At 42.4% G+C, this 27,253-nt stretch overlaps 1 protein-coding gene across 2 annotated transcripts; it reads right to left on the bottom strand.

Annotated features, from left to right (window-relative positions):
• Nucleotides 1–177: 177 nt before the first annotated feature.
• Nucleotides 178–26,270, bottom strand: Hmg20a (high mobility group 20A). Of its 2 annotated transcripts, XM_051156506.1 has the most exons (8): nucleotides 26,182–26,270; nucleotides 18,896–19,043; nucleotides 15,216–15,428; nucleotides 9,697–9,829; nucleotides 8,743–8,774; nucleotides 3,543–3,618; nucleotides 2,249–2,464; nucleotides 188–542 (listed from the first exon to the last, which is right to left on the bottom strand). In XM_051156506.1, the coding sequence occupies exons 1-8, from the start codon at nucleotides 26,268–26,270 to the stop codon at nucleotides 406–408; spliced, it is 1,044 nt and encodes a 347-aa protein (XP_051012463.1). In that variant the 3' UTR covers nucleotides 188–405. The 2 variants fall into 2 exon arrangements, with proteins under 2 accessions (XP_051012462.1, XP_051012463.1); XM_051156505.1 differs by lacking the exon at nucleotides 26,182–26,270 and having other exon boundaries at nucleotides 178–542; nucleotides 15,216–15,340; nucleotides 18,896–19,044.
• Nucleotides 26,271–27,253: the final 983 nt, after the last annotated feature.

The following is a 27,253-nucleotide window of genomic DNA, read 5'->3' as shown; positions in this document are numbered from 1 at the left end:
TAAAATTAGCACTATTCATCAGGAAAAGACAGATCAACAGATAAGTGCTATTTATTTTGTTCTGAAAACTATTTTTTTGGCGTGATTTCCATTCACACAATTCACACAGTCTTTTAAGACCCATTGGAAGCCAGTAAGGGGCAAAACTAGAACTGAGTTCAAACAACAAAAGTCATGTTGCTTCCATGAAACATGTATGAGAAGCCACCCTGAGTCTGTTTTTTAATATTACTGAGAAAGACTTCTAGCAATTACATAAGAGGAATGGAGGTCAGGCCGCCACTTTAGTTACTCAGTGCAGTGCACTTCCAGGTCCCAGCAGTCCTGATGGTCTGAGGACACCCACTTGTGAAGATGGGGTGGGGGGTGGCACTATCCTACCAGTGTGCACTCACTCACCAGTGCTTAGCGATCAAGCCTGCCCACAACCTCTCGGACTGTAGCTATGAAGTTTTCGTTGTCTTGGGGATTAGCTGAAATTATACTGTGCAGTCTGTTCATGTACGAGTCAATGGTGTCCACGGTTGGTATTTCTCCACTTCCTGAAGTGGGATAAAAAGACACAGTAAGAAAACTTCGCCACGCAGCTCAGCTACATGACATTCAACAAATCCATGCAAATAAAAATCATGACACTAATGTGGTTTGCTCCACAGACAGATGCCAATTGCATAGGAGAGACTTTTAGACCTCAAAGATAGGAAGCTAACATCCATGATCTGTGGGGGTTTGGATGAGAAATGCCTCCAAAGGCTTATGTATTTCTTTCAACACTAAGTTCCTGGTTGATGGCACTGTAGTGGGAGGTTATGGAACCAGGTGGAGGCTTGCTGGAGAGAGTATGGCACAGGGCTTTCTCAGTTTATGGCTTTGTCCCACTTCCAGCTAGCCCTCTCTGCCTGGTGTTGTTGGTTGAAGACGTGATCTCTTGGCTTCCTGCCACACTTCCCCACCCTGATGGACCCTCTATATCCATGAGGCAAAACAAACTCTTTAAGTCTCTTTTGGACATGGTGCTTTCTTACAACAGCAACAAGTAACTAATCCATATTCTAAACCAGCAGTTCTCAACCTGTGAGTAGCAAACCCTTTCAGGGGAGGGGTTCAACACCCATTCACAGAGGTCACCTAAGGCCATCAGAAAATACAGATATTTACATCATGTTTTATAACAGTAGCAAAATTACAGTTATGCAGTAGCAATGAAAAAATTTTATGGTTGTGAGTCACCACAACTTGAGAAACTGTATTAAAGTGGATGGAGAACCATTGCTCTAAACAGATGGGTAATATAATACAGTGCATATGAGGAGTTGTATAACCAAAGGTTTGAGACTGCCAGGCTTCTGCTGTGACTAGCATCAAAATGAAAGTGTAGGTAAGAAATGCTAATGTTGTTTTCCTTTCCATTAAAGCATAAATAAATACAAAGCAAACATACTAGAAGAAATTGTTCTCTTTAGGAATGTTACTTGGTCACTCAATGGTTCTGAATATCAAATTATGTTTAATGGTAAAGGATAGGTTATATTAAGACAGAAGTGGACAAAAATCTAAATAATCAGTGAGTTTGAAAGTTTGCGATGATTTTAATAAATATGAACATTCTACAATATGTTTCATTGAATTCTCACTATGTAGCTATCCTAAAACTAGATCAGACTGGTGTCAAAATTCAGAGATCCACCTGCCTCTGCATCCCAAGTGTTGGGATTAAGGCATGTACCACCATGCCCAGCTTGTTTCTTTTCTTTTCTTTTTTTTCTTTGTTTTTTGAGACAGGATTTCTCTAGGTAGCCCTGGCTGTCCTGAACTACTCACTTTGTAGACCAGGCTGGCCTTGAACTCACAGAGCTCTGCCTGCTTCTGCCTCTTGAGTGCTGGGATTAAAGACATGCACCACCACACCTGGTAGCTTGTTTCTTTCTTTCTTTCTTTCTTTCTTTTTTTTTTTTTTGAGAGAGGATCTCTCCATGTAGCTCTGGCTGTCATGGAATTTTCTAGGTAGACTAGACTGGCTTTGAACACACAGATTTCTCCTTGCCTCTGCCTCCTGAGTACTGGCATTAAAGACATGCTGGTACCACCATGCCCCTACCCAACTTCCACTGAAAATCTTGACAGGATTTCTTTTTTCTCTTGGGAGACATTTCAGCTTTTCTCCACTAATACTAACATAAAAACAGCACCCACCCTGTCCTGCCCAACTCTTCCTGGCACGGAAAGTGTGCATAAAGGACGGCATTACCAGGCAGCGGCATGCTGGCAAAGCTGCTGGTCAACATCTGCCGCAGGGTCTCTAGGTGCTGCTGAAGGACAGTGTTTCGGCTCCGCTCCTGGATCACATCCACCTCCAGCTTCTCCACCGCTGTGCGCATGCTCTCCACGTGCTTTTGTAGGGCTGCATTCCTTTCTTCAAACTCCATGTTGGATTTACGAAGCTGCCGGAGCTCTGCCTCACGAGCTGAAGACACATGCCCGTCCCCCATCAGAACACACGTGGTAAGAGAAGGGATGCCTGAGGAGCCCCAGTGACTCTTCTAAGAAGCTCTGCTTGGCTGTCTCTCATTAGCAACCTCATCTCCCAGTTCTTTTTACGACACTCCAGATAGCAATCTCAGCGAGGAAACGCCTGGTCCCCAGAGCTACTTTAATTCCTAAAGCAACACATTCTGTACACAAGACTGTAACAAACAGTGGCAATTCCCAGCATTTCGTTAGATTTTCCTTTTTAAAACTGTGCATTGAGAAGCCTCAAGGGCTACACAGGGGTATATGGAAAGATTGGCTATGCAATAGGATCAATGTTGTAATTTCTTTTCTTTTTCTTTCGTTCTTTAAAAAAAAAAAAAAAGATGTATTTATTTTTATGTGTGTGGGTATTTTGCCTGTATGTATATCTATGTGTCACATGTGTGCCTGGGGCCCACAAAGGCCAGGATAAGTACATTAGATCCCATGGAACTGGAATAACCAATTGCCATGTGGGTGCTGGGAATGGAAAAGGGATCCTCTGGAAGCTCTCAACCTCTGAGCCATCTCTGCAGGCTCAAGGCTGCAGTGTCTTACTTTATAACTCTGGACTCCCATGTAAACCTTCATTTGTACAGATTGTTCTAGGCTGTAGGTCTAAAAGGTGCTGTATTAGTGGTTTATAGTTTTCTTTTGTTTTTGTTTGTTTGAGACAGGGTTTCTCTGTGTAGGCTTGGCTGTCCTGGACTTGCTTTGTAGACCAGGTTGGCCTTAAACTCAGAGCGATCCACCTGCCTCTGCCTCCCAAGTGCTGGGATAAAAGACATGTGCCACCACGCCTAGCTTAATATTTATTTCTTTTGACCCAGAGACCAAAGACACTTTGGCTGCACTGCCCTTGCTTTCTCTCACTGGTCACAAGGTGAAATAACAGTCATTCTTTGCAGCAGAGTCTTCTCCAGTCCTAAGGAGGGATATCAGACAGTGCTTCTGAGCAATTAACTTCTGGGAACAAAATCTCCTGTCAAAGACCCAAGGAAGAGGGGGGGAAAAAAAAAAGCAGAAATCACCTTTGCTGTGGTTCAGGAATTCTTCTGTAAATATAGGAATGTCAAAAACAGAGCGTTCCTTTACCTCTGCTTCTTTCTATAAATCAAGAACAAGAGTTAATTCTTAGAAGATAAATTAAATAATAGTGCCCAAGGCACAAGGATCATGCCTTCTTTAGAGAAATAGTTGGTGAACAAGAAATCAGACCAGGAGAGCCTAGGAGGGAAATATATTTCCCTCATTAGAATGGAACTTCACAGAGCCGACACTGTTACTGTTAGAACTCTTGGTTGTCTGACTGCTGGGTAGTGAGGACTTTAAACAAACCCACAAGCCACTCACTAGTGAAGACAACAGAAGCCCTTTCTTAGCACTGTGCATAGTCAACAGCGGAGAGTCACGAATGTGGCGGGGTATTTGCAGTTTTTTCTCCTGGCTACGCACTGAAGCACTATCTGAGATGGGAGTACGCCATCTAATTTGCTGAGTAGAGAATAAGAATTCTAAGCAGAGCTCCGCCATCGAGCCATAGTAAAGGCATTCTCCTGATACTTCGCTATATTTATGAAGGGGCAGTTTATCTTTGGACTCTTGTAGACTTTTCTTCAAACCCAAGAAGTCAGAAATAACCAGGCTACCTACACACACACACACAGACACACACACACACACACACACACACACACACACACACACACACACACACACTATAAGGATTATGTGAGACAGAAAAGAATAAGAAGGCCCCAACTAATCCACCTAAGAATCATTTAAGATAAAAGTACCATAAAACTGTAAAATACTTCCAGCCATGAGCCTTAAGAACAGGACCAATATTTCAACTTTCTTTGGCTGCCATTTCTGTAATGAATTTATAGTTGAAGGAATAATGACTATAAGTTATAAGTGTTTTGTATTCAAAATCTTGCATAACCTAAAGAGAAGAGTAGAAAGTGAGGAAACTGTTGTGGAATCTGAAGGTTCCAAAACCTCTCAACAGGAAAGCAGGAAAAAACAAAACAAAACAAAACAAAAAACCACCTGGGTATTCAATCCTATCCAAACACGTTTAAGGTAAGAGACAAAATGTATAAAATAGAGGACAGAATGTATCCTTTTGTCAGCTGTGATGGTTCTGGTGGATCCACATATGGCTATATAGTGAGACACGCGCCCCGCCCCCCAAAGACAGAAAAATGTTTCTACTTGTTACCACTAACTTTTATTTTTGAACAAGAGCAAAAGAAGTGGTTTGACCTCCGGTTGAAAAGCTGAGCAGTTCAGCTGTGAAGAAAGCAGAGAGCAGAATTCCGTCTCATAGCCATGTTTGCCTAGGAAGGGGGTGGACTGCAGAAGTGCCTACTTACACGGGAAGTTAGTGGTTCACGCTCATAATCATAGCACCTGCCAGAGCTTCTCATAAAAACCGGACGAAAATCAGAAAAATTATGTTTACTTGAGAAAGATTTCATTTCAGAGCATCTAATTTTTACTGAGTCTTTTTTGTTTTCCTAATGGAAGAAAGCCACTTTTTTTTTTTTTTTAAGAACAATTGAAAAGAAACAGCAGGGGGCTGGGTGGTGCACGCCTTTAATCCCAGCACCCAGGAGACAGAGGCAGGTGGATCTCTCTAAGTTTGAGGCCAGCCTGGTCTACAAAGTGAGTCCAGGATAGCCAGGACTATAAGAGAAACCCTGCCTCGAAAAACCAAAAGGGGAAAAGAAGAAGAAGAAGAAGAAGAAGAAGAAGGAGAAGGAGGAGGAGAGGAGGAGGAGGAGGAGGAGGAGGAGGAGGAGGAGGAGGAGGAGGGGGAGGAGGAGGAGGAGGGGGAGGAGGAGGAGAAGAAAAAGAAAGAAAGAACAAGATTACCATTAAAACCTCACATTTTGACATGCACACCTCTCCCTCAAAACAGTTCCTCAGATTTCAATGAGAACTAATTAATGTATGGGCAAGAAAAATTGGTTCAGAAGGCATCTTTGCCACATTTCTAGTAGCTGTCTATAAACTGTAGGCTTTCTTTCTATACGTGTTAACTTTATTAGCTGGTTGTGGCAGGAACACTCAGGACATACAAGCCTAGTATGCACACAGCATAATCCTAAATCTACAAGTGACTTAGGACAGAACCTTGTAACTTGACTTCTTTTACCTTGTTCAATTTCCTACTCAGCTGTGCAGTGACCTCACCTTGGGTATTTGCCATTCAGAATGATAAGGGTTGCTTGGCTCCCATTACCAAGGCACAAGGGGCCTTTTTCAAGGTCTTGACTTTCCTCAGAATGGTAATTCCATTCTATTCTTTGCCAGAACACTCTAAACCCAACTCATTATGTAAGGGGCAGAGGCTACCAACAGCCAGGTGCAATAGACACTGCCCCTTGGTACAGATTCTTAGAGTACAAAATAAGAAACATTAAAGCAATTAAACGAAACTGTTCAGCCTCCGAATGCAACAGAGAAATTCTCCTTAAAGGAAGAGTGGTAATAAAAACCACCAGCGAGTACATTACTCGGTGCAGAGAGGCTCCTCCTGGGGGCTTGGATATACTTAACTGCTCTAAGGATTGCTCAAGGGATTAAAATCATAAGGATTCGATTACCTCCTCATTGAAAGGGTCTAATTTGTTCAGCCTGAGTGTCATTTTGTCATTTCTTATAAATTAAGGGAGAAACAAAATTATTGTTTCTACTCAGTCTTCATATGTGATGTCCCAGAGAGGAAGACTCGCTGCCTCTCGTGCTGGCGGGCTGGCTTTTGATCTGAGGAGACAAGAGTGCTCTTCACTTTGGATTTCCATTCTGTACACTGAGTGCAGGGAAAAAGAACAGAGGGCGTTTTGAACATAATCTATTTCAGCCTGCGATTTAGGGCAAGGCTCAGGGCCAGAAATACAGAGAGTATGCCATGCATCTCTTAAGTGCCTTTTACTTGAGGACCACTCTTATTATCATGAGCCAGGATGCAGTGCCTTCTGCTAAGCAGAATAGCTTCCAGGAGAGCATTTGTCAGCTCTTAGATGCACTCTGCTGCTCCTGCCCAGGCAACAATGACTTAGGGAATCTCAGTCAATTTAGAAATAAAATCAGCTTCTTTACGATATGGAAACTGGTAAATCTGTCTTCACTAGCACTGAAGTGACTTTCAGCAGTGTCTAGTTTATTCCATGGAGCATGGCACTGTGTTGTCAATAGTGGATTACTGGGATGCAGGAAGCTTAGGTGTTAGCTACTCTACTGCACTTACCTTGACTTTTTATTTCCTATCTTTCTATCTTTCTATCTATCTATCTATCTATCCATCTACCTATCTATCTATCTTCTTCTATCTGTTTATCTATCTATCTATCTATCTATCTATCTATCTATCTATCTATCTTCTATCTGTTTATCTATCTATCTATCTATCTACCTACCTTGGTTTTTCGAGACAGAATTTGTTTGTGTAACACTTTGAAGACTAGGCTGGTTTTGAACTCAGATATCTGACTGCCTCTGCCTCCCGAGCACTAGGAGTTAAACCCAGGCCCTCTGCAAGAGCAGCCTGTGATTTTTACTGCTGAACCGCTGCTCCAGGCCCCTTTAACTGAACTTGAATGTACTCTCTTGTCCTAGACAGAGCATTCCCTTCACTGGCAAAGTAGGCCAGTTGAAAAGATGTCTGAGGCCTTAGTATTCTAAGAAAGACTGGAAGTCTGTTCTTTTGGAGGCTCATTTCACTCCTCATAAGAGAAATTAGTATGTATTTAGAATTCATTTTGTTTTATGTATTTTACAAGACACATTCTCTATTAACTCACTGTATGTCTGCTGAAACATTTCAAACATGTGAACATCAGAGGTCAACCTTGGGCGTCATCCTTAGGAATGAGCCATCCACTGTGTTTGCTGAGATGGAGTTTCTCTTTGGCATGGTTTAACTTCCCACTGCTTTCTAGTCATCTTTGGATTCTTTCAGGAAATAAGTTTTTATAGAATACCTCTTCCACACAAGAGCATCATGCTAGGTGGTATGACATTGGATAGAAAGGTAGAAACGAGATCAGGTTTGCCCCTCAGGGAGATTAAACTTAATCCAGAATGAGAACAACGCAAGTACTTGGAAGAGTCTAGACAGGTCAACTCGGCTAACTCTATGGGAAAAGTATAGTGATTTTGGAGGTTAAAGCAGGCTAGAAGAGTGGAGAGTGGGGACTGACTTTCACACGAACTCTGGGGTCCCACATTTGACCACGTCCCCTGGATGGGGAGACCTGGTGGCACTCAGAGGAAGGATAGCAGGCTACCAAGAAGAGACTTGATATCCTATGAGCATATACAGGGGGAGGAGGTCCCCTTCAGTCACAGTCATAGGGGAAGGGAGTAGGGGGAAAGCGGGAGGGAGGGAGGAATGGGAGGATACAAGGGATGGGGTAACAATTGAGATGTAATATGAATAAATTAATAAAAATATATAAAGCAGGCTAGAAATAGTAAAAACAGCTGAGGGGAGAATGGAGCTTAGCAGGGCTTGAAGGAGGACTTCAGCTTTGAGAGAAAGAAATAGGAAGATGTCCCTGACATTTTAAAACACGGAGCGACCACAGATTATCTTTAAATTTTTGTAACCATATATTTAACAGGCTACATCTATATTTGAAGCATACAAAAGCAGCACAGCCAAACATGTAAGCATATGAATTACAAACACACAAAGAAACACAGGCTTAAATTCTGCTGACGGGGCTGAAGCAAACCAGCTGGAAAAGGTCAATAAATAAGTGCACGCCAGTGAGGTGGGAACAGGAAAGGAGGTACGGGGACTGAGTTTCTGTCAGTGGTATGCTACTGACTAGCTGTGGGAGCACTTTTCACAGGTGCTGGAGTTCCTAAGTAGCACCTTTCTGAAAGTGGGGTGACAACATTTGTTGCTGATAAACTATGGCCAAGTTGCGGCCTCTAGCTGGTTTTCATTTCTGTATCTTACTCTGAATGCCAACCATTTTTGGCATTTAAAACTAATAAAATTCTTAGACTACAGGAGCAGATTGGGGCTAGGGACTGCAGTTCAAAGGCAGATTCATGACATAAGTGTCTACCATATGTTAAGAACCCCCGAGCCAAAGCAACTTGCTCAGTATGAATTATAGGATTAAAAGCTCTGTACCACTCATGAACAGCATTTCAAACAGGAATATTATTATAAATATATACGTGACATGTAGACAGAAGGCTAATTACCTCATGATCATGAGTGGCCTGTCGGGCTGCATCTAAACGTGCAAAAGAACGAAGAAAACGTTAAATTGAAGAAAGAAAATAGTAACAAACTCCCAAGTATATGACTGTGCCAATCACAAAACTTGCTGGTATTTGTGGACTTTCATGACATATGATAATTTCATTCATGACATTATTAACTGTCAGTCAATAAAGCTAAATGGAACCCCACACCTAGAAACCACACAATCAAACAGAACAGAACATTCTTACCTTTGAGAGAACAGGGTGGGAGGGTGGTAGGAGACACATGTCAAAGGTCTCAGCACCCTAGACATGCGAGTGTGGAGGGGATGCTGTGGCTAAGGAGGGACAGAGCAGTGTGGGTGCTGTGCCCTTGGCAGTGTCTCCTATAGAGGGGACCTGGAGTGAGACTTGTGAGGATATGATGTACCATTTTAATAGAAGATAAAAGATCCCATGACAATAGAGATACTGTGTCTTATTCACCATGGCTCCCTCAGTATCTAGAGGAGTCTGGTACTTAACAGAGAAGCTCAACAGATCTCTTTCTGAATTCAGGCACAAACAAACCATTGAATGGAGAACAGCATGGAGGCTGAGAGGAATAGCATAGAAAAGACTTACAAGTATCAGGGCAATTTAGCTACAGGGTTTAGCAGACGGGCTTGTTTAAAGACAGAGAAACACCTAAGTTGGAGACTAGACACAGAAAGGCAGGTAGCTAATAATAGTTTTGGTGCATGAGCCAGATTCATGATCTTAGATATGGAAAACCAATCAAAGTGCCTAAAAGCAAGGGACACGATTTTGGTAAAGTTCTAAGATGACATCTGTAAGTGAATACAGGGTGATAGAGAACTGTCAGAATATCTCATCTCTCACACTTGCCGCTTTAACTAAGTTGGCCTCACAACATTCTATCACATGACACACCCCGCTTGGTCCTCATACCTTGCCTATGCGCTTTGCCCTTCTGGCGGTCCTGGGTTTTCCTACTGAAGACCTTGTAGGCCTCGGTCTTCTGATACTGCTCCAGCTCCTTCATGTAACGCTCCTTATCTCTGTCTGCTTCATCAAGGTAGCGCTAGGAATGAAATGGGGATGATTTTCAAAAAATGGAGATGTTAGGCAAAGTATCAATTGTCTTTTAAAAAATGAAACAGTAAACAGTATAATTAAAACAAAAAAGTATATAGTCAAGATGTTGTAGGAGAGATTTGAAAGTAGTCATAGGTGTAGAATAAAATCTTTCAATTACAAATTAGACAAGGGCTGGTGCTCAGTAGGTAAAGGTGCTTGCTACCAACTTTGATGACTTCAGTTTGATCCCTGAAACACACATGGTTGAAGGGGATCACTGGTGCCTGAAAGTTGTCCTGACTTCTGCGCGCACGCGCGCGCGCGCGCACACACACACACACACACACACACACACACACACACACACACACACACTAAATAAATGAAACACACCACGTAGAGAATAAATAAATAAATGAATGACTTTCTAGACTGTGTATTGCCTTTCCTAGTTTAATGAAGGCAAGTTCTACTGAAAGCACCAACATAAAACATTCATGAAGATTACAGTCAACCATTTCCCTAGCCTTTAGATAGAATTTCACATGGCCACTGGAGCTCTTCAGAGGCCTGAACCCCATATAGGCACATGCTCCCAGGGGAAGGTAAGGAATATTAGCTTGTTTCTCTATCCTCAACCCATTCTGAAGGAATGATCTCATACATCCATTGGCCTTTTAAAAGCCAGACGAGTGAAACACTAAAGCTGCACATGAAAAGAATGACCTCATCCTATGGGCCTACAGGAGACTACTTGAAGAGAGCTTTAGCTGTATTCTTTGATCATCTTGTGCTATTAATTATTTAACAAGTCCATTGATCTCCAGAATTGCTTGGCTTACTGCCTTGTCCATTTCATTCATCAAATTAGGTATAAGAAAGTATAAAGGGTGCTGCCTGTAAACGAACAAACCAGATTCAGAGGTGATGTTAGAAATCTTGTCCCCCACATAGCAGATATAAGGGACACCCAAATCTGGGACGATTTAAGCAACAAATGACTAAGTACAGTAATAATTTATAAACCACTAGAAGAAAAGCAATTTACACCATAAATAAACTTTATATGAATTATTTATGATTATACCAATAATAAACAGAATACAAGCAAGTATTCAAGAGGAGGGAGAAGTAAGGTTCCTTAGATTAGAAAGCTGAGGACCAGCTGGGAGGGTAAAGGTGGTGCACACCTTTAATCCCAGTACTTGGGAGGCAGATTACTAAATTCGAGGCTAGCCTAGTCTACAGAGTGAGTCTAGGACAGCCAAGGCTACACAGAGAAACCCTGTCTCTAAAACAAAACAAAACACACACACACAACCCCCCAAAACAAAATAAAACAAAAACCCAAAAGAGTCCAAAAATTTATCATTTTGTAAACATAATAAAGATCCAATAAGGTGAAACTTATCTATGGATATTAAGTTAAGTCTAGGGGAAATTTTTTCTTTTCCTTTTTTTTTTTCCTTTGAGACAGGATTTTTCTATATAGACTTGGGTGTCTGGAACTCAGTATGTGAAACAAACTGGCCTTGAACCCACAAAGATTCTCCTGCCTCTGCCTCCCAAGTGTTGGAATTAAAGGCATGTGCCACCATGCCTGGCTCTGGTTTCTCTTTGGATGATATAATTTCTTTCTCCTTTTGTTTTCTGAGACAAGGCCTCACTATGTATCCCTTGATGTGCTGAAACTCATTGTGTAGATGGCTTTGAACTTGTAAGAGGTCAGCCTGCCTGAGTGTTAGGGTTAAAGGTGTGCATCACCATGCCCAGCATTACAGATTTTTAAAAAAATGTAAAACAAGTTATACATGTTTTATAAATATCTCTCCATAGACTGCTTATGATTATTAAAAAAATTTTACAAAATTACAAATAAGTAATAAAAGGACATTGTATGCCCACATGGGTGATACTCTGAGCAGTACATATCATCTGTTCTGACCAAGAATGCATATCATCAGTCCAATCACAAGGAAGTGTTAGACAAACAGAAAACGAAGCATGTTTCTTTAAAAGTAAAAAACCAAAAAGTTGTGTGTGTGTGTGTGTGTGAGTGAGTGTGAGTGTGAGTGTGTGTGAGTGAGTGAGTGTGTGTGTGTGTGTGTGTGTGTGTCTGTCTGTCTGTCTAGGGAGCAGAGGAGTGGCCAGGCTTGGGGAGAGAGGGGGTTCACATTCCCTAGGAACATCAAGGTGTAGCTTACAACCACAAAGCAATGTCATGGAAAGAGCCTGAAGAGAACTACAAATATCTGACTAAGCCATCCTGGTATTAGGTTAAGACCTGTATGAAGGGATGCTGCTGACAGAGCGACGTTACCTCAGAGTCTGAGTGCAGAACACAGCATCATGTTAATATGAAATAGTGAACTTGATGACTTTATCAGTTTTGTAACAGAAGGTCTCTATTCTTAGGAAATATGAAAGTATTCTGGGGATAAAGGGCCAGGATATATGTAAGTTGCCTTTAAACGATTCAGAAAAAAGATGGTGTGTGTGTATAAAAGAGAGACTATGTGCAAGTGGAGCAGAGGGACATGGTGTGCTAGCAATAGAGACGCTGTGCAAAGGGCTTCTGAATGTTCTGTGTCCTATTTTTTTTTTTTTTTTTTTTTTTTTTTTTGGTTTTTCGAGACAGGGTTTATCTGTGTAGCCTTGGCTGTCCTGGACTCGCTTTGTAGACCAGGCTGGCCTCAAACTCACAGCAATCTGCCTGTCTCTGCCTCCCAAGTGCTGGGATTAAAGGCATGCGCCACCACGCCCAGCTCTGTGTCCTATTTTTATGTTTGTAACTTTTTTTTTTTTTTTTTGGTTTTTCGAGACAGGGTTTCTCTGTGTAGCCTTGGCCATCCTGGACTCACTTTGTAGACCAGGCTGGCCTCGAACTCACAGCGATCCGCCTGCTTCTGCCTCCCGAGTGCTGGGATTAAAGGCATGCGCCACCACGCCCGGCTCAAACTTTTTGTGCATTTGAAATGATTTAAAAATAAAAAGTTAATCAAACACATATAAAACCCTGTCCTAACCAGCCAACAGTGGCTATCACTAGATATTTACTTCTGCTATTACCAGAACACAAAAACAAAAACAAACCAAACAAACAAACAAACAAAAAACCACATGCATGCATGCATGCATTAACTTTGAAATAAAGATAAAATAGAAAATGACCTGGTATGTCCAGCTGCTGATGCCCTAACTATAAACTGCTTTCCATTAGCTTGCTACCACAAACACAAAGCTTCAAATTGAAATTTAATCTCATCTCTTTAAAAATTTGAATTCAGTTAATTCCCAAGAGAGTATTTTTCAATTTGGTTTTAGTCTTTCTGAAATCCATTTTAAAAAATGCAAGTCATAAAAGAGTTTAAGACATAAAGGAAATATAGATCTTTCAGATGCTGGGAAGTGAGGGCTTTTAATGCAAAGCCTGGCAACCTCAGAGGCCGCCATCCCTTGCTTCAGTGGCCTTTCACCCAGGGCCTGGCTAGCTGGCGCTTAATTCCCCTCCAATCTCTCTAACAAAGGAATTCTCCGTTCACTTTGGCAACAGGGTTAGTATCTGTCTTAGAGGAGAGAGATCAAGCCCTTCCTGCTTTATTTTCTGTACTGGTTAAATATGCTAGAACTCTAGTTAAAACAATCAGTAAAGCAATAAAATCTTTTTCTTAAATAAAATTCTTATGTGAATTGAAGAATTTTGGCAAATGATTTTTCCTTTCATTTTTATTCCTGACTTTCATTTAGCTCAATGGAATACATTACTTTGATAAATTTCTTAATTTCTTAATATTGAACCGCTTTTCAAAAACATTCTTCTATGAACTCAATATACATATCAGATAGAAATGTAGCTGCTTTGGCTGGGGTGGATTCTAGAGTCTTTTCAGCTCACAACCCTTAGGACAACAAGTCTCGGGACAGCTTCCATTCACTGCGCTAGAGAACCACTGGCTCCTGATACTCTGGCCATCTTTTCCTTCCCCGTTGTGTCTTCTTCCTCTCCTTCTATGAACACCAGTCATTGGATCAGGGCCATCGGAACTAGTGTGACCTCTCCTTAGTCAGTATAAAGGCCTTGTTCTGAGACTGCAGACACAGACTTTAAGGTATGGCCTTTCCATCTCAGTGCACAAAGCCAGCAGTCTGAATTCCAATCCAAGACATGGCGCTAGCTAAGCGGATCTGCTTAACTTGCTTTATGACTCCAGGTCTCAACACCTTGCTTTATTCAGTCTTTTTCTAACTTTCCTTTTGCAGTTTTAGAGACTGAACCCAGAAGCTATGTAAAGCAGACACACAATCTACTATGAGTTGCCACTGAAACCCTTTTTGTATCTTTCTTTAGTTTAAGACTCTAAGTAAGTTGCTTGGGTTAGCTATGATCTCATGCTGTAGCCCAGATGGATCCTGAACTTGTGCTCTTTCTGCCTCAGCTCCCTGATATTCTAGTCTTCTAAGCACTATGACACAACTCAAGAATCAACTGCCCATTTTTGCTTTTTTGCTAGAAAAAACTTAAATATATTTATTATATTACGTGTGTATGTGTGTGTGTGTGTGTGTGTGTGTGTGTGTGTGTGTGTGTGTGACTGTATGTTATGTCTATGTGGGTGCCTGTGGAGGACAGAAGAGGGTGTCAGCTGACGTTGAAGTTACAGGCAGTTGTCAGCCACTTAACATGAATGCCAAGAAATGAGCTCCAATCCTCTGGGGGAGCAGTGAGTGCACTAAACCACAGAGCCATCTCTCCAGCCCCTAAACCATCTTTGAAATATAATAAAAACAAGGAAACCCACATGCCTATAATCTCAGCACTTGGGGAGGCAGAGGCAGGTGGATCTCTGTGAGCTTGAGGCCAGCCTAGTCTACAAAGGGAGTGCTAGACAGCCAGGGTGACATAGAGAAACTGTCTTGGAAAAAAAAAAAAAAAAAAAAAAAAAAAAGCCAAAACCAACCAAACAAAACTACCAACTAGCTGGGCGTGGTGGCACACACCTTTAATCCCAGCACTCGGGAGGCAGAGGCAGGCGGATCGCTGTGAATTCAAGGCCAGCCTGGTCTACAGAGTGAGTCCAGAACAGGCAAGGCTACACAGAGAAACCCTGTCTTGAAAAACCAAAACCAAACCAAACCAAACCAAAAAACAACAATCCACTAGAAGCTGGGTACGGTGGCACACGCCTTTAATCCCAGCACTCAGGGAGGCAGAGGCAGGTGGATCCCTGAGTTTGAGGCCAGCTTGGTCTACAAAGTAAGTCCAGAACAGCCAAGGCTACACAAAGAAACTGTCTCAAAAAACCAAAAACAACAACAAAACGATGCCCCCCCAAACCAAAACAACAACCAACAAAACAAACAAGGAAAGGGCCAGATGCAGGACCCATCACCTGTTTCTCCTCGGGAGGCAGTTTACTCCACTCATTGCCCAGCATCCTGGTGATCTCTGGAAATGGGACCTCTGGTCTCTTCGCTCGAAGCTGTTCTCTACGCTCGTTCATGAAGCGAACATATCCTGTAAGGGGGGATTTGGGTGCATTGCTGTCTCGAAGAGGTTTCTTCCTTTTTCTCCCTTTGGACCAACCTCCTCGTTTACTTCTTTGCTATAAAACAAAGCAAAATGAAAAACCACAAACCAAACAATAATCACTCAAGTAACCCATCAACAACTGTAACAAAGGAGCTATTTCCCTGTAAAGCCCTGGATAGCCAAAGCTCTCCAGATCAGCCAAGTACCAAAGACTACAACACTAAATAAAAGTTAAGGCAGTGGTTCTCACCCTGTGGGTCTCCACCCGTCTGGGGTCAGATGACCCTTCCACAGGGGTTGTTTTTAAGATCCCATGTTGTTATAATAAAAGAAAATCCCTTATATCCAATTTTACCAATGAAGACTCAGGTGCCAGATGCTAAAGTGAAAACTTGCTAGCTCAGAGGGGCAGAGAAATCACCCAGCTGGCCCTCCTACTCAGCTCACATCCCAGGAGGAAAAAGCCAAAACTCAAAAGCCCAAGGCCAAAAGCCTGCTAACTCAGCTGCTGGCCCGGGAGGAAAAGGCCTGCTAGCTCACCAGCCAGCCCAGAAGGAAAAAGCCAAAAGCTAAGACCTCCTTCTCCACAAAGTCCTAGGGTTAACTTTATTAAATCCTGTGTACAGAAAGCTCTTGGATTAAAAGTGTGTGCTAAGGCTGAGGCACACTATAATCACCTGTTTACAATAGACAGAAAATTCTTGGATTAAAGGTGTGTGTTAGGGACGAGCCACACCAAACTAAACAGGTTTTTACAGTTCACAATCTCAGGGTTCACAATGGGATCAAATATCCTGCAACAATCCTGCATATGAGACATTTACATTATGATTCATGCGAGTAGCAGAATCACAGTTATGCAGTAGCAATGAGAATGATTTTATAGTTGGAGGTCACCACAACATGAGAAACTATTAAAGGGTTTCAGCATTAGGGAGGTTGAAAACCACTGCATTCAGGCATCAAACTACAAATCAGGAAAATAAAGGGCTATTAAAATTTTATTTTGGGCTGGTATGGTGGCACAGGCCTTTAATCCCAGCACTTGGGAGGCAGAGGCAGGCAGATCTCTGTGAGTTGGAGGCCAGCCTGGTCTACAAAGTGAATCCAGGACAGCCAAGGCTACACAGAGAAACCCTGTCTTGAAAAACCAAAACCAGGCGGTGGTGGTGCACTTGGGAGGCAGAGGCAGGCGGATCTCTATGAGTTTGAGGCCAGCCTGGTCTACTGAGTGAGTTCCAGGATGGCCAAGGCTACACAGAGAAACTCTGTCCTGAAAAACCAATAAAAATGAATAAATAAATACAATTTATTTTTGGCAACAGGTCTTTAGGTAGCCTATGCTGGCTTCAAACTCACTATGTACCCCAGGGTACCCTCAAGTTCACTGTGACCCTACTGCCTCAGCATCTTGGTGCTGGCATTTCAGGCATGCATCTCCACCCTTGCTGTATAAAGGGCTATTTTGGTGCTGTCCCCCAAAAGATGAGAATGGAGCATCATGATCATGCAAGCTTTGATCTTCCTCTATACTTCCTGACAGGGATGTTGTACATGAGAATTCAGCAACACACACAGCACCAAGCCAGAGAAGACACTGTCACAGGAGATCACAATAAGAGACTGTCTCATGTACCAAGTGAAAAAAGAGCTGCAGCATGGGGATTAAAAAATCATGCATGAAAGTGTTCCTCACTGATGTTAGAGACCGGTTAATTCTCCATAGCAAACAGCATGCAGATACTTAATATTAGACTCAGGAAAATATCAACAATATATCTAAAGTGAAGATAAATGTATATGTTATAAAGTCATAGGCTTTTTTTTTTGACACAGAAGTTTTTATACACTGGATTTAGATAAGCAGATCAAATCAACTTGTTTGTTTATTTTGTTTTTTTGAGACAGGGTTTCTTTGTATAGCCTTGGCTATCCTGGACTGGCTTTGTAGACCAGGCTGGCCTCGAACTCACAGTGCTCTGCCTGCCTCTGCCTCCTGAGTGCTGGGATTAAAGGCGTGCGCCACCACTGCCTGGCCAAACCAACTTTTAAAATGATTTTTAAAACTGCAGTGTCAGCTGAGCTTGTTGGTGCATACCTTTAGTCCCAGCACTGGGAGGCAGAGGTAGGCAGATCTTTGAGTTCCAGACCAGCTTGATCTACAGAGGTAGCTCCAGGATAGCTAGGGGCACACAGAATCCTGTCTCAAAAAACCAAACCAAACCAAACCAAAAATCCTAAATAAACAAATAAAACAAAAAACTGCAGTGTCACGCCCCCCGCCCCAGACAGGGTTTCTCTTATAGTCCTGGCTGTCCTAGACTTGCTTAGTAGACCAGGCTGTCCTGGAACTCACAGAGATCTGCCTGCCTCTGCCTCTCAAGTGCTGGGATTCCAGGCATGTGCCACCACTTCCAGCCAAGTGTCACTAATATTTTATCACAGTGTTTCTTCTTGGCCTTTTAAATGACATGTAGGCAGGTCATATTTTTGTTCCATAATTTAACAAACACACAGTCTATCAGTTAATGCATCATGGATCCAGGAATTCTTATTTCAGAGAAGAAAAAGGTAAACAAGACTCACAAAGAGACAAAAACACCTATGTATTAATTGTAGCACTGTACTCCTCTACACATATGTGAGCGGTTCTCCATTTGGTAAATAGTGTATTAGAGATTAGGTTTCCAGTTGTTTTGTTTTACTTTTTGGAAACCTAGGAACACGAAGCTATCAAGGAGCCTAGGGATGTGGCTCACTAGGGATGTTTAGCATGAATCCCCACCATTATACACCTACACAAACACACCCCACACCCACAGCAAACACTCAACAAGTCAATGAAAAGCTACTAGTCTTCACTATTATCTTTAAAAATGCTAATGGAGTAAATGAACAAACTAGTCTTTTCACATAAGAGAGAAGACAAAAAGTGATGTTATTCTTTTTTGTCTTAAAATAGAAGACTGCAATGTCATCTATTACGAAGTCTGAAGGTCCAAAGAGGACCCATGCCCACACTCTATCCTTGTGTGATTCAGGGAAAGAAGCACCTTCTGGGAAGGAGAAGACGTCATGAAGGGTGAGCAGAGTACAGCTATGAACGAGGACATGGACACTTCTCAGTAGTGACTTATTAAATCATTCACTTACAAAACAAGTATTTTTGAGGTGGAGCAGAGTGAGCACATCTGCAATACTAGCAGGCAGCTTGGATTACCCGAGACCCCATATCAAGATAGCAATAACAACAATAAGTAAAAACAAAAACAATACAACAAAACAACTCCTGAGCACTGTAGAACATTTTACAGGAGGTAAAGACATTTAGTCAAACTGAGAATAAAAAGATTTTATTTGTCTCTGTCATTAAAACCATTGATATGGCTCTAGAGATGACAAGAGATCTATATGAGAGAGCCGGACAAGGGTCAGCCTAGGAACCTATGACAGGAGATGGTAATCTGTCCACTCAGTTACTCCCTGGATGCCTGTTGCGTCGGGAGCTCCCGAGGACGGTGACAGGCGCTGTTAGCTTACCTCATCTTCATGCCTTTGCTCACCGCCTTCAGCAGCATTGGAAGACTCACTCTGAAGCAGCTGGCCCTGAGAGAGATCCTCCACAAATTCTGGGTTGTTGGTGGACGATGTGGCTGCACTGCCATACGGACCCTCGGGGTGTGTTAACCTGAGCAATACGTAAAAGTACGTAAGTATTGGCAACAGCCAAAGCTCCTCTTATCAGGGTGAGGATCAATTTTTCTCCCAGCAAAAACACATGTCGGTACTTGAATTATTTCTACCACTGCAATCTGTGTAAGGTATAATAATGTTTCCACAGACATTTTGTAGCAAAACCAACTCTAATCTCTGTCTAAGACAATGGCCTTTCCTCCCAATATAGACTTCATGTTTTAGCTCTGGGCATGCAACATAAGCCTGGCTTTCATATGCTACATTTCATGTGTTTCAAGTGTGATGAAGGAAACACTATTAATGGACCAGATGAATGGGGGTTGTTCGGGTATTTTGACTCTTATCATAAAACAGCCATTTCTTAAAAATCATAGGAAATAACTCTTATGGAATATAGCATAGACTATAATTTCTTGGAATATAGATTGAGTGATAATCATATCATTTTGACTATGTAGTAGACAAGCTCAAATATACTTTATTTGAAGTACTAGAGATCATGCCCAGAGTCTCACACATGCTAGAGAAATGTTCTGTTCTGAGCTATAACAATAGCCCAAGTACAAATGTTAATTAGTCAGGCAGGTCTGCTACTCTCCTTTCTATAGTCTACTCCTAGTAAGTTCTTCTAAGAGTGGACAAGGGGACAGATGATGGATGGTTGAGTCTTAGACTTGCATGTGCTAGTAAGTTATTTATTTATCTTTTTAAGGGGAAGGACTGGAAAGGTAAGAGAGGAAGGAAGACAGATAATAGACAGCCAGGCATGGTAGTGCATGCCTTTAATCCTAGCACTTGGAAGGCAGAGGCTGGCAGATCTCTGTGAGTTTGAGGCCAGCCTGCTCTACAAAGAGAGTCCAGGACAGCCAGGGCTCTGTGTAACAGAGAAAACCTGTCTTGAAAAATCAAAAACAAAAACAAAAGCAAACCAACCTAAAAAACAAACAAACAAACAAAAAGATAGATAGATAGATTATAGACTGATATTCAGTTATAACTCTGAGAGAATACACCCTCCATAGGACAATCAGCAGTAATCACAATGCAATGTAAGTCCTGCAAGAGATGTTTATAGAAAGTGTCATACGAGGCACTGGTGAGGGTCAGATGAATTTTCTATGTGGAGAGGCTGTATAGACATTCATCAGATAAACACCACCACCCTAGGCAGAAAGAACATCGTCTAAAAGAAGAAAGAGTCCTGTTAAGAGCCATGCAACACACTAGGAGATTAAATAAAGGCAGAACAAAGAGCAGAAAAACAAAAAGTAGAGACTGGAGAGAACTCACTGGATGAATGAGCATAAATAGTGAAGGGACAGTCAGAGTCCAAGGTACAGCGGGTGTGGTGGCACGCCTTTAATCCCAGCACTCGGGAGGCAGGCCGATCTCTGAGTTCGAGGCCAACCTGGTCTACAAAGCCAGTCCAGGACTGCCAGGGTTGTTACACAGAGAAACCCTGTCTTGGGGGGGTGGGGGTGAACAAGTCCAAGGTAATTTTGAGGCAGAAGAGAGTGCATGGATGAGACAGATGCACAGATGAGATGATGAATTTGAGATTTGTACAGCGTAATTAAGTGGAGATATCCTACAGACAGCTGAAAAACCTGTCCTGAGATACAGAAGTAGGGATACGGAGCCTGGACCACCATCTTCTGTAGCCAGGCAAGCTTTCTTGTGGTAAGACTGGGATGTCAACCCACCCACAAAACCTCTCTGATCAACAATTTGTCCTGCCTGCAAGAAATGCTGGAGCAGAACTTGTGGGAGCCCACGCCTGACACTGCCCGGATGGCCAGGAACAGAGGCTGGATAGCCCAGAGACCCAGGAATAGAACCAAACACAAATGGAAAAAAAAAAAAAAGGTCAATGAAATGATTCCTAATGATATTCTGCTATACTCATAGATTGAAGCCTAGCCCAATCATCATCAGAGAAGCATCAGCCAGCAACTGATGGAAGCAGATGCAGAGACCCACAGCCAAACATTAGTTGGAGCTCAGGGAACCCCACAGAAGATGGTGGAGGGAGAATTGTATGAATCAGATGGGATAGAGGGTACCAGGAGAACATGGCCCACAGAATCAGCTAAGCAGAACTCACAGGGGCTCACAGAGACAGAAGCAGCAGTCACAGAGCCTGTGTGGGTCTGAGGTAGGCCCTCGCATGTACGTTATGGCTGTGTACCTGGGTGTTATTGTGAGGCTCCTAACAGTGGGCATGGGGAGTGTCTACAAATCTTCCGCCTGTTCTTGGGACCCTTTTCCTTCTACTGGGTTGCCTTGTTAGCCTTAATATGAGGGTATATGCCTTGTCTTATTATAACTTGTTATTTCGTGTTCAATTGATATCCTTGGGAGGCCTGTTCTTTTGTCAAGGAATACAAAGGAGTAATGAATTTGGGGCTGGGCGGGGGAGGGAGCTGGGAAGAATGGAGGGAGGGGAAACTGTGGTTGGAATGCAATGTATAAGAGAACGTTTGTATGTATGTATGTATGTATGTATGTATGTATGTATGCATGTATGTATGTATGTATGTATGTATAAAAGGTACAAGAGCTGCAAGGCAGGAGTTCAGGGTAGTACTAGGTATTCTACAGAAAGACACTGAGAAGAAAAGTCCCACAGAAACATCATCAAGATGATAGCATTCTTTTTTTTTTCTTGAGACAGGGTTTCCCTGTGTAGACCAGGCTGATGATAGCATTTTAAAAGCAAGTGTTAGAAACATTAGGGATAGAGACTGAAGAATCTGGAGAATACTCCTGCGAGGGAAAGGACAGGGTGACTTAGGGGAAAAAAAAAAAAAGGCAGGAACCAAGAACAAAGATGGTATAGTCAAGTAAGAGAAGCTTGCTGGGTGAGGTGGAGCACGCCTTTAATCCCGGCACTTGGGAGGCAGAGGCAAGTGGATCTCTGTGTGGTCAAGGCCAGCCTGGTCTACATAGAAAGTTCCAGGTCAGCCAGGTTACAAAGTAAGACACTGTCTTAAAAGCAAAACAAAGTAAAGTAAAACAAAACAACAAAACAAAAAAAGACATGCTAAAAAATTGTTAAATTTGGATCCCAGGTTAGCAGCTTTAGGGGAATATAGTTTCAGTGGAATTATGAGAACAAATATCAGATTATAGGGGGTGGAACAATGAATAAAAACAGATGCAGACTACACAGTAAAGGAAAGAAATGATACATTTCTGACCTTTCCTAGGAGACATGCCAATGATTTCATATAGGAGGTTTCTTCTGGATTGTTGCAGTCGTCTATGTTTAAAAAGCAGCTACAAAGTCAACATTAGCCATGTTCTTTAAACTGTAGTGTCCCTAGGGCTGAAGAGATGGCTCAGTGGGTAAGAACACTTGCTGCTTTTACAGAGGACCCAGGTTCAATTACCAGCACTGATGAAGTGCTTAACTCTAGTTCTGGGGTATCCAATGCCTATTTCTGATCTCCCCAGGAACCAAACACGCATGTGATGCACTGACATACAAGCTGGTCGATATACTCATGTGAATAAAAGAAGTGCTCCTGAGATCTATACGATCTTAGCAACACTGTTTTACAAGTGTTTCACTTAATTTTGACGTCTCAGGCTACTTGTGCTCTCTCCATCACTCTCAACTGTCATCAGCTTAAAACTTGCAGAGTTTCCGACATTTTTCTTTCAGCAAAATATATAAATCAGGCTGAGAAAGAAGAGCAACCCCCAAAATACCTGACAGACATGGACAGGTATCTGAAGGGAGTATTCACAGGGGTCCACTGTGCATGTTCCTAGCTAAAGCCAACATCCCTTCCATTTCTGCCCTTGATCTCACTCTCCTGGTGACTCAAGGGCGGATTTTTAGCAATTGTGCCTTGTCTGACATCACCAATTCTTTCTTCTACAGGATTGATACACCCTGTTGAATATGTGTGTATAATTCTTAAAGCAAAGGAAACAAAACAAAGATACTGTCTCCACCTAACTTCTGGTGGAGGTCTTTATTCGTGTCTCAGCAACCTCTAACGCCCTGGAAAGGACAGGTTATAATCACTGAATTCAAAGCTTTCCCATTCTCTCTGAAATGCATTTCAAAGGAGATGCAAGCTTACAACTCTTATCTAGGCCACCAGGAAATGTGAAATCCTGTGTCATTTCTCAGTCCTCATCCAATCGACCAGAAGGCACAGCCAGTCTCTTCCCATCCTGTGACATTCTCTTTTCACTCAGTTTCCAGCCCCCTGTGTCTGTCTGTTCTGCTACCTCTTAGCTGTCACAGTGATCCTGGCTGACTAGTCTTGCTGCCTGTCTTCCAGGTTCTGGGGTCTCCCCGAGCTCAGGCTCCCCATTCCTGCCACCAGTGCTCATCCCTTTGGTGATTTTTATCTAGTCTGGCTTTAATATTAGCTAGACATTGATGATCTCAGCTTTTTCTTTCTAGCCTAAAGTGTCTGGAACTTCAGAACCTGGTATGACACTGCCTGCCTGACATCCCAGCCTAGAGCTCTAACAAGTACCTTAATTTTAGTTTTCTGACCAAGCTTCTTGCCCTTAACTATTCAGTTCCCCCATCAAAGTTAGGTGGTGACTCCATCTTTCCAGCTGGTAATGCCAAGACTTCGGAACTATCTTTGTGTTTTCCTCCGTTTTCACATTGCTCATCTGGTCTTGCTGCCAAATCCTGTTTGGTCTAGTATCAAAATACATCTAGAACTCTATACTTCTCACTAACTCAATTCCTACATCTTAGAAGCACACTCTGATGGGGTTTATTCCTTCACAAGCTCAGCAACACTCCTCTTGACAAAGTTCTGAGTGATGCTCTTCAGGCCACCACCTCCCTTCTGACTTGCTTCCAGAGCCTATTATACAGTCTCCTTGCTCCAGCGCTGGCTCCCTTCGCCCCACTGGCAGCTTAACAGTCAGACTAGTCAGGATCCAGTCAGATCTTATCATTCTCCTCAAACCCTGCGGTGTGTAGAATGAAGGGTAAAGGATTTATAGTCCTGCACAGCAGCCCTCCCTACCAACAGTATGGCCCTAGCATCAGGGCATTACCTGCGAGCTTGTTAGAAACACAGCCTCACCTTAGATTTTCTAAGTTAGACTCTGCATTTTAATAAGACCTCTAGGCAATTCCTTGGTACATGAAAGAAGCACCCACAGAGTTCTTTGTCGCCCCTCACCCTTCAGTCTGCTGCTTTCACCACACGGCCTTTCTGGCTACTTCTGCAGGGCAGCCATATTCTCACTTCCAGGCTTTTGCATTGATTGCTTCCTCTGCCTGTGCAAACCTTCTTAGATAACCCTCCTGCCTACTTTACTCAATCCATAGTTCCTATCAACACAGCAGGCAGTCTAGTTATGTATTCTGTTTAGTGTCCATTTTTCTGTCAGAATTTGAGCTATAGAAGGATGAAGATGACAAGTGTGGTGGCCCATGCTCAGAATTTCAGCACTCAGGAGGCACAAGCAGGACTGCCTCAAGTCTGAGGACAGCTTGCTCTACAGAGTGAGTTCTAGGCCTGCTTGGCTACATGGTGAGAAATTGGCTACCAAAAGTAAAAAGGCCAAAAGTTAAAAAAGAAAAGACTAAGTTTGTTGCTTCTGTTGATCTTTGTTTTTCATCTAATGTCCAAACACTCTCTGGTACACAACTGGGGGAAGAAGTTACTGTTTTGAGACCGGATCTCACTATGTAGACGTTGCTGACTTGAACTCACAGAGATCTGCACGCCTCTACCTCTTAAATGCTGAGCTTCAGGGTATGTGCCACCTTGCCTGGCCAAAGCGAACATTTTTCCTGAATAAACTAATCTAGGAAATAGGCAGCCAATAGAAAAGTCTTGGGAAAGTTGGGTGCGAGGGCACACACCTTTAATCCCAGCACCCCAGAGGTGGCAGAGGCAGGTGGATCTTTGTGAGTTTGAGGCCAGCCTAATATACAAAGTAAGTCCAGGACAGGCAGGGCTGTTACACAGAGAAACCCTGTCTCAAAAAACAAAAAACCAAACCAAAACAAAAAGAAAAGTTTTGGGGAACAATTTCATTTAAGCAGTGAAGTAAAAAGGCAGATATATTAATGAGATGAGAAATGAATGTGAGGGAAGAAAACAGAATTGCATAATATGAGCTTTTTTTTAAAGGGCTTTAAAGATTAAAATAATTCATTTAAGGGAATAGCTAGCACTTGAATTTATTAGCAAATATATTTCTTCTTTGGCAAACAACTTTTAAATACCAAGAAAAGATTAAAAGCTTCAAGTGAAGCCAGGCACAGTGGTACAGGCATTTAACCTAAGCACTCAAGAGGAAGTAGCAGATGGCTCTGAGTTCAAGGCCATACTGGTCTACAGAGCAAGTCCCAAGACAGCCAAGGCTACCCAGAGAACCTTGTGTTTAAAACAAAGCAAAACAAACAAGTCCAAACCAAACCAAACTAGTAAACAACACACAAAACTCAAACCAAAACAAAAATACCCTCTTCAGTGGAACAGAAGTGGATGCCGTTATTAACTTTTCTTTGAATTATTTTATAAATTTGTCTAGTGATCCCATGGAAAGTGATGGGAGAAACAAGAAACTGGCTAAAGCATCTACGCACCGTTTAATTAAAAAATTTGCTTATTTTTCTGTAGGGTAGCTGTGTTGTATGCACGCCTGTGTACCACACGCACACAGTGCCCTTCGAGGCCAGAAGGTGGCATTAGATCACACAGAATGGGAGTTGTGGAAGGTTGCTGAGAATTGAACGAAGGTCCTCTGAAAGCAGAGCCCGTGCTCTTGACCACTGAGCCACCTCTCCTGCCTCAGCTTCTAAACATCTTGAACAAAGAATCATACTTGGACTGAAAAGATGGCTCAGTGGTTAAGAATGCTTGAGGGCCAGGGTTTGGATCCAGAACTCATGCAAATGACAGGTGTTCCCTTCGCCCGGCTCACAGTGCTGCTGTACTAGTTTACAGGGACCAGAGTGCCTGCAGACAGCTGAAAGTGCATTACAAAGTGGTTTACAGCTCTTTGAAAAGCCCTACCAACGCACCTTACACTCTTATGGTATAAAACTGCCTCGTTAGCACCTCACACTTTGTCAGAAACTGTGTTTTGAAGCCTCTGCAAAAGTCCAATGTCCCAAAGCAGCTGCTTACCCAGTTGCAGCCATATCATTACTCTCCTTGGAGCCATCTTCATCTGCAAAAAGGGGCGGCAAAGTAGAACTAGTCATCAAGTTTTCCATCTCCCTGAAAGAAAGAGATAATCATAAAAAAAAAAATTAATGGCTTAATTACTTCTGGTTCAAGTTCCACTAACTTTAGGGCCTGCCTTTCTTAGCTTTATTACATCAGCAACAGAATAGAAACTGACTTAAATGTTTGTTTTCCTGATCTGGACACATCAGTTTAAACTCTGAGGTTAAAGGTTTTAACTGTGGTGGTCTTTATCAATTAACCGGACTAGAATCAAGTTGGGGGCTACAGAAATGGCTGACAGGGTAAGAGTGGCAGCTGTGCAAGCATGGGGACCAGAGTTTAGTCCTAAGCACTCCTGTACAAAGCTAGGTATGGCCCTGCAGTGTGCTTTTAAACCCAGTGCTGGGAGACAGGAGAGCCACTGGGGGTTACTGGTTGGTCATACTAGCTAAAACAGTGAGCTCCAGGCTCAGTGAGAAGTCCTGTTTTAAGGGAATACGTAAGAAATTAATAGACTAGGATACCAGATGGTCTTCTCTGGCCTCTGCATGCATGCATGGGTGTGTACATGCACATACACGTGAATACACCATATACACACATACACATACATACAAATAAATTAAAAACAAGTAGTTTTAACAAGCAAGGCATGCTTTGGAAAATCTTTTATTCATTCTGTAAAGTGTTTTTTGTTTGTTTGTTTTTTGTTTGTTTGTTTTTTGTATTTTTGTTTTTGGTTTTTTGAGACAAGGTTTCTCTGTGTAGCCTTGGCTGTCCTAGACTTGCTTTGTAGACCAGGCTGGCCTCAAACTCACAGAGATCCGCCTGCCTCTGCCTCCCAAGTGCTGGGTTTAAAGGCGTGTACCACCACGCCCGGTGTTTTTTTTTTTTAAGAAAGTAAAACAACTTTCATTTATTGTTATTGTGTGTGTATGACATGTGTGAGTGCAGGTATGTGTGTGTGTGTGTGTGTGTGTGTGTGTGTGTATGTGCACACATACCTGCACGCTATGGTTTATATATGGAG

Source organism: Acomys russatus, chromosome 14 (assembly GCF_903995435.1).
Source record: "Acomys russatus chromosome 14, mAcoRus1.1, whole genome shotgun sequence".
NCBI lineage: Eukaryota > Metazoa > Chordata > Mammalia > Rodentia > Muridae > Acomys > Acomys russatus.
The sequence above is the reverse complement of the archived record's forward strand: the minus strand, read 5'-3'. Positions and strand labels throughout refer to the sequence as shown.

Coding starts and splice junctions, on each gene's coding strand:
- Hmg20a (XM_051156506.1), bottom strand. CDS start 26,270: ATGGAAAACTTGATGACTAGTTCTACTTTGCCGCCCCTTTTTGCAGAT. Junction 8,775..9,696: donor GGGCAAAGCGCATAGGCAAG/GTATGAGGACCA, acceptor TTGCACGTTTAG/ATGCAGCCCGACAGGCCACT. Junction 3,619..8,742: donor AGGCCACTCATGATCATGAG/GTAATTAGCCTT, acceptor CTTGATTTATAG/AAAGAAGCAGAGGTAAAGGA.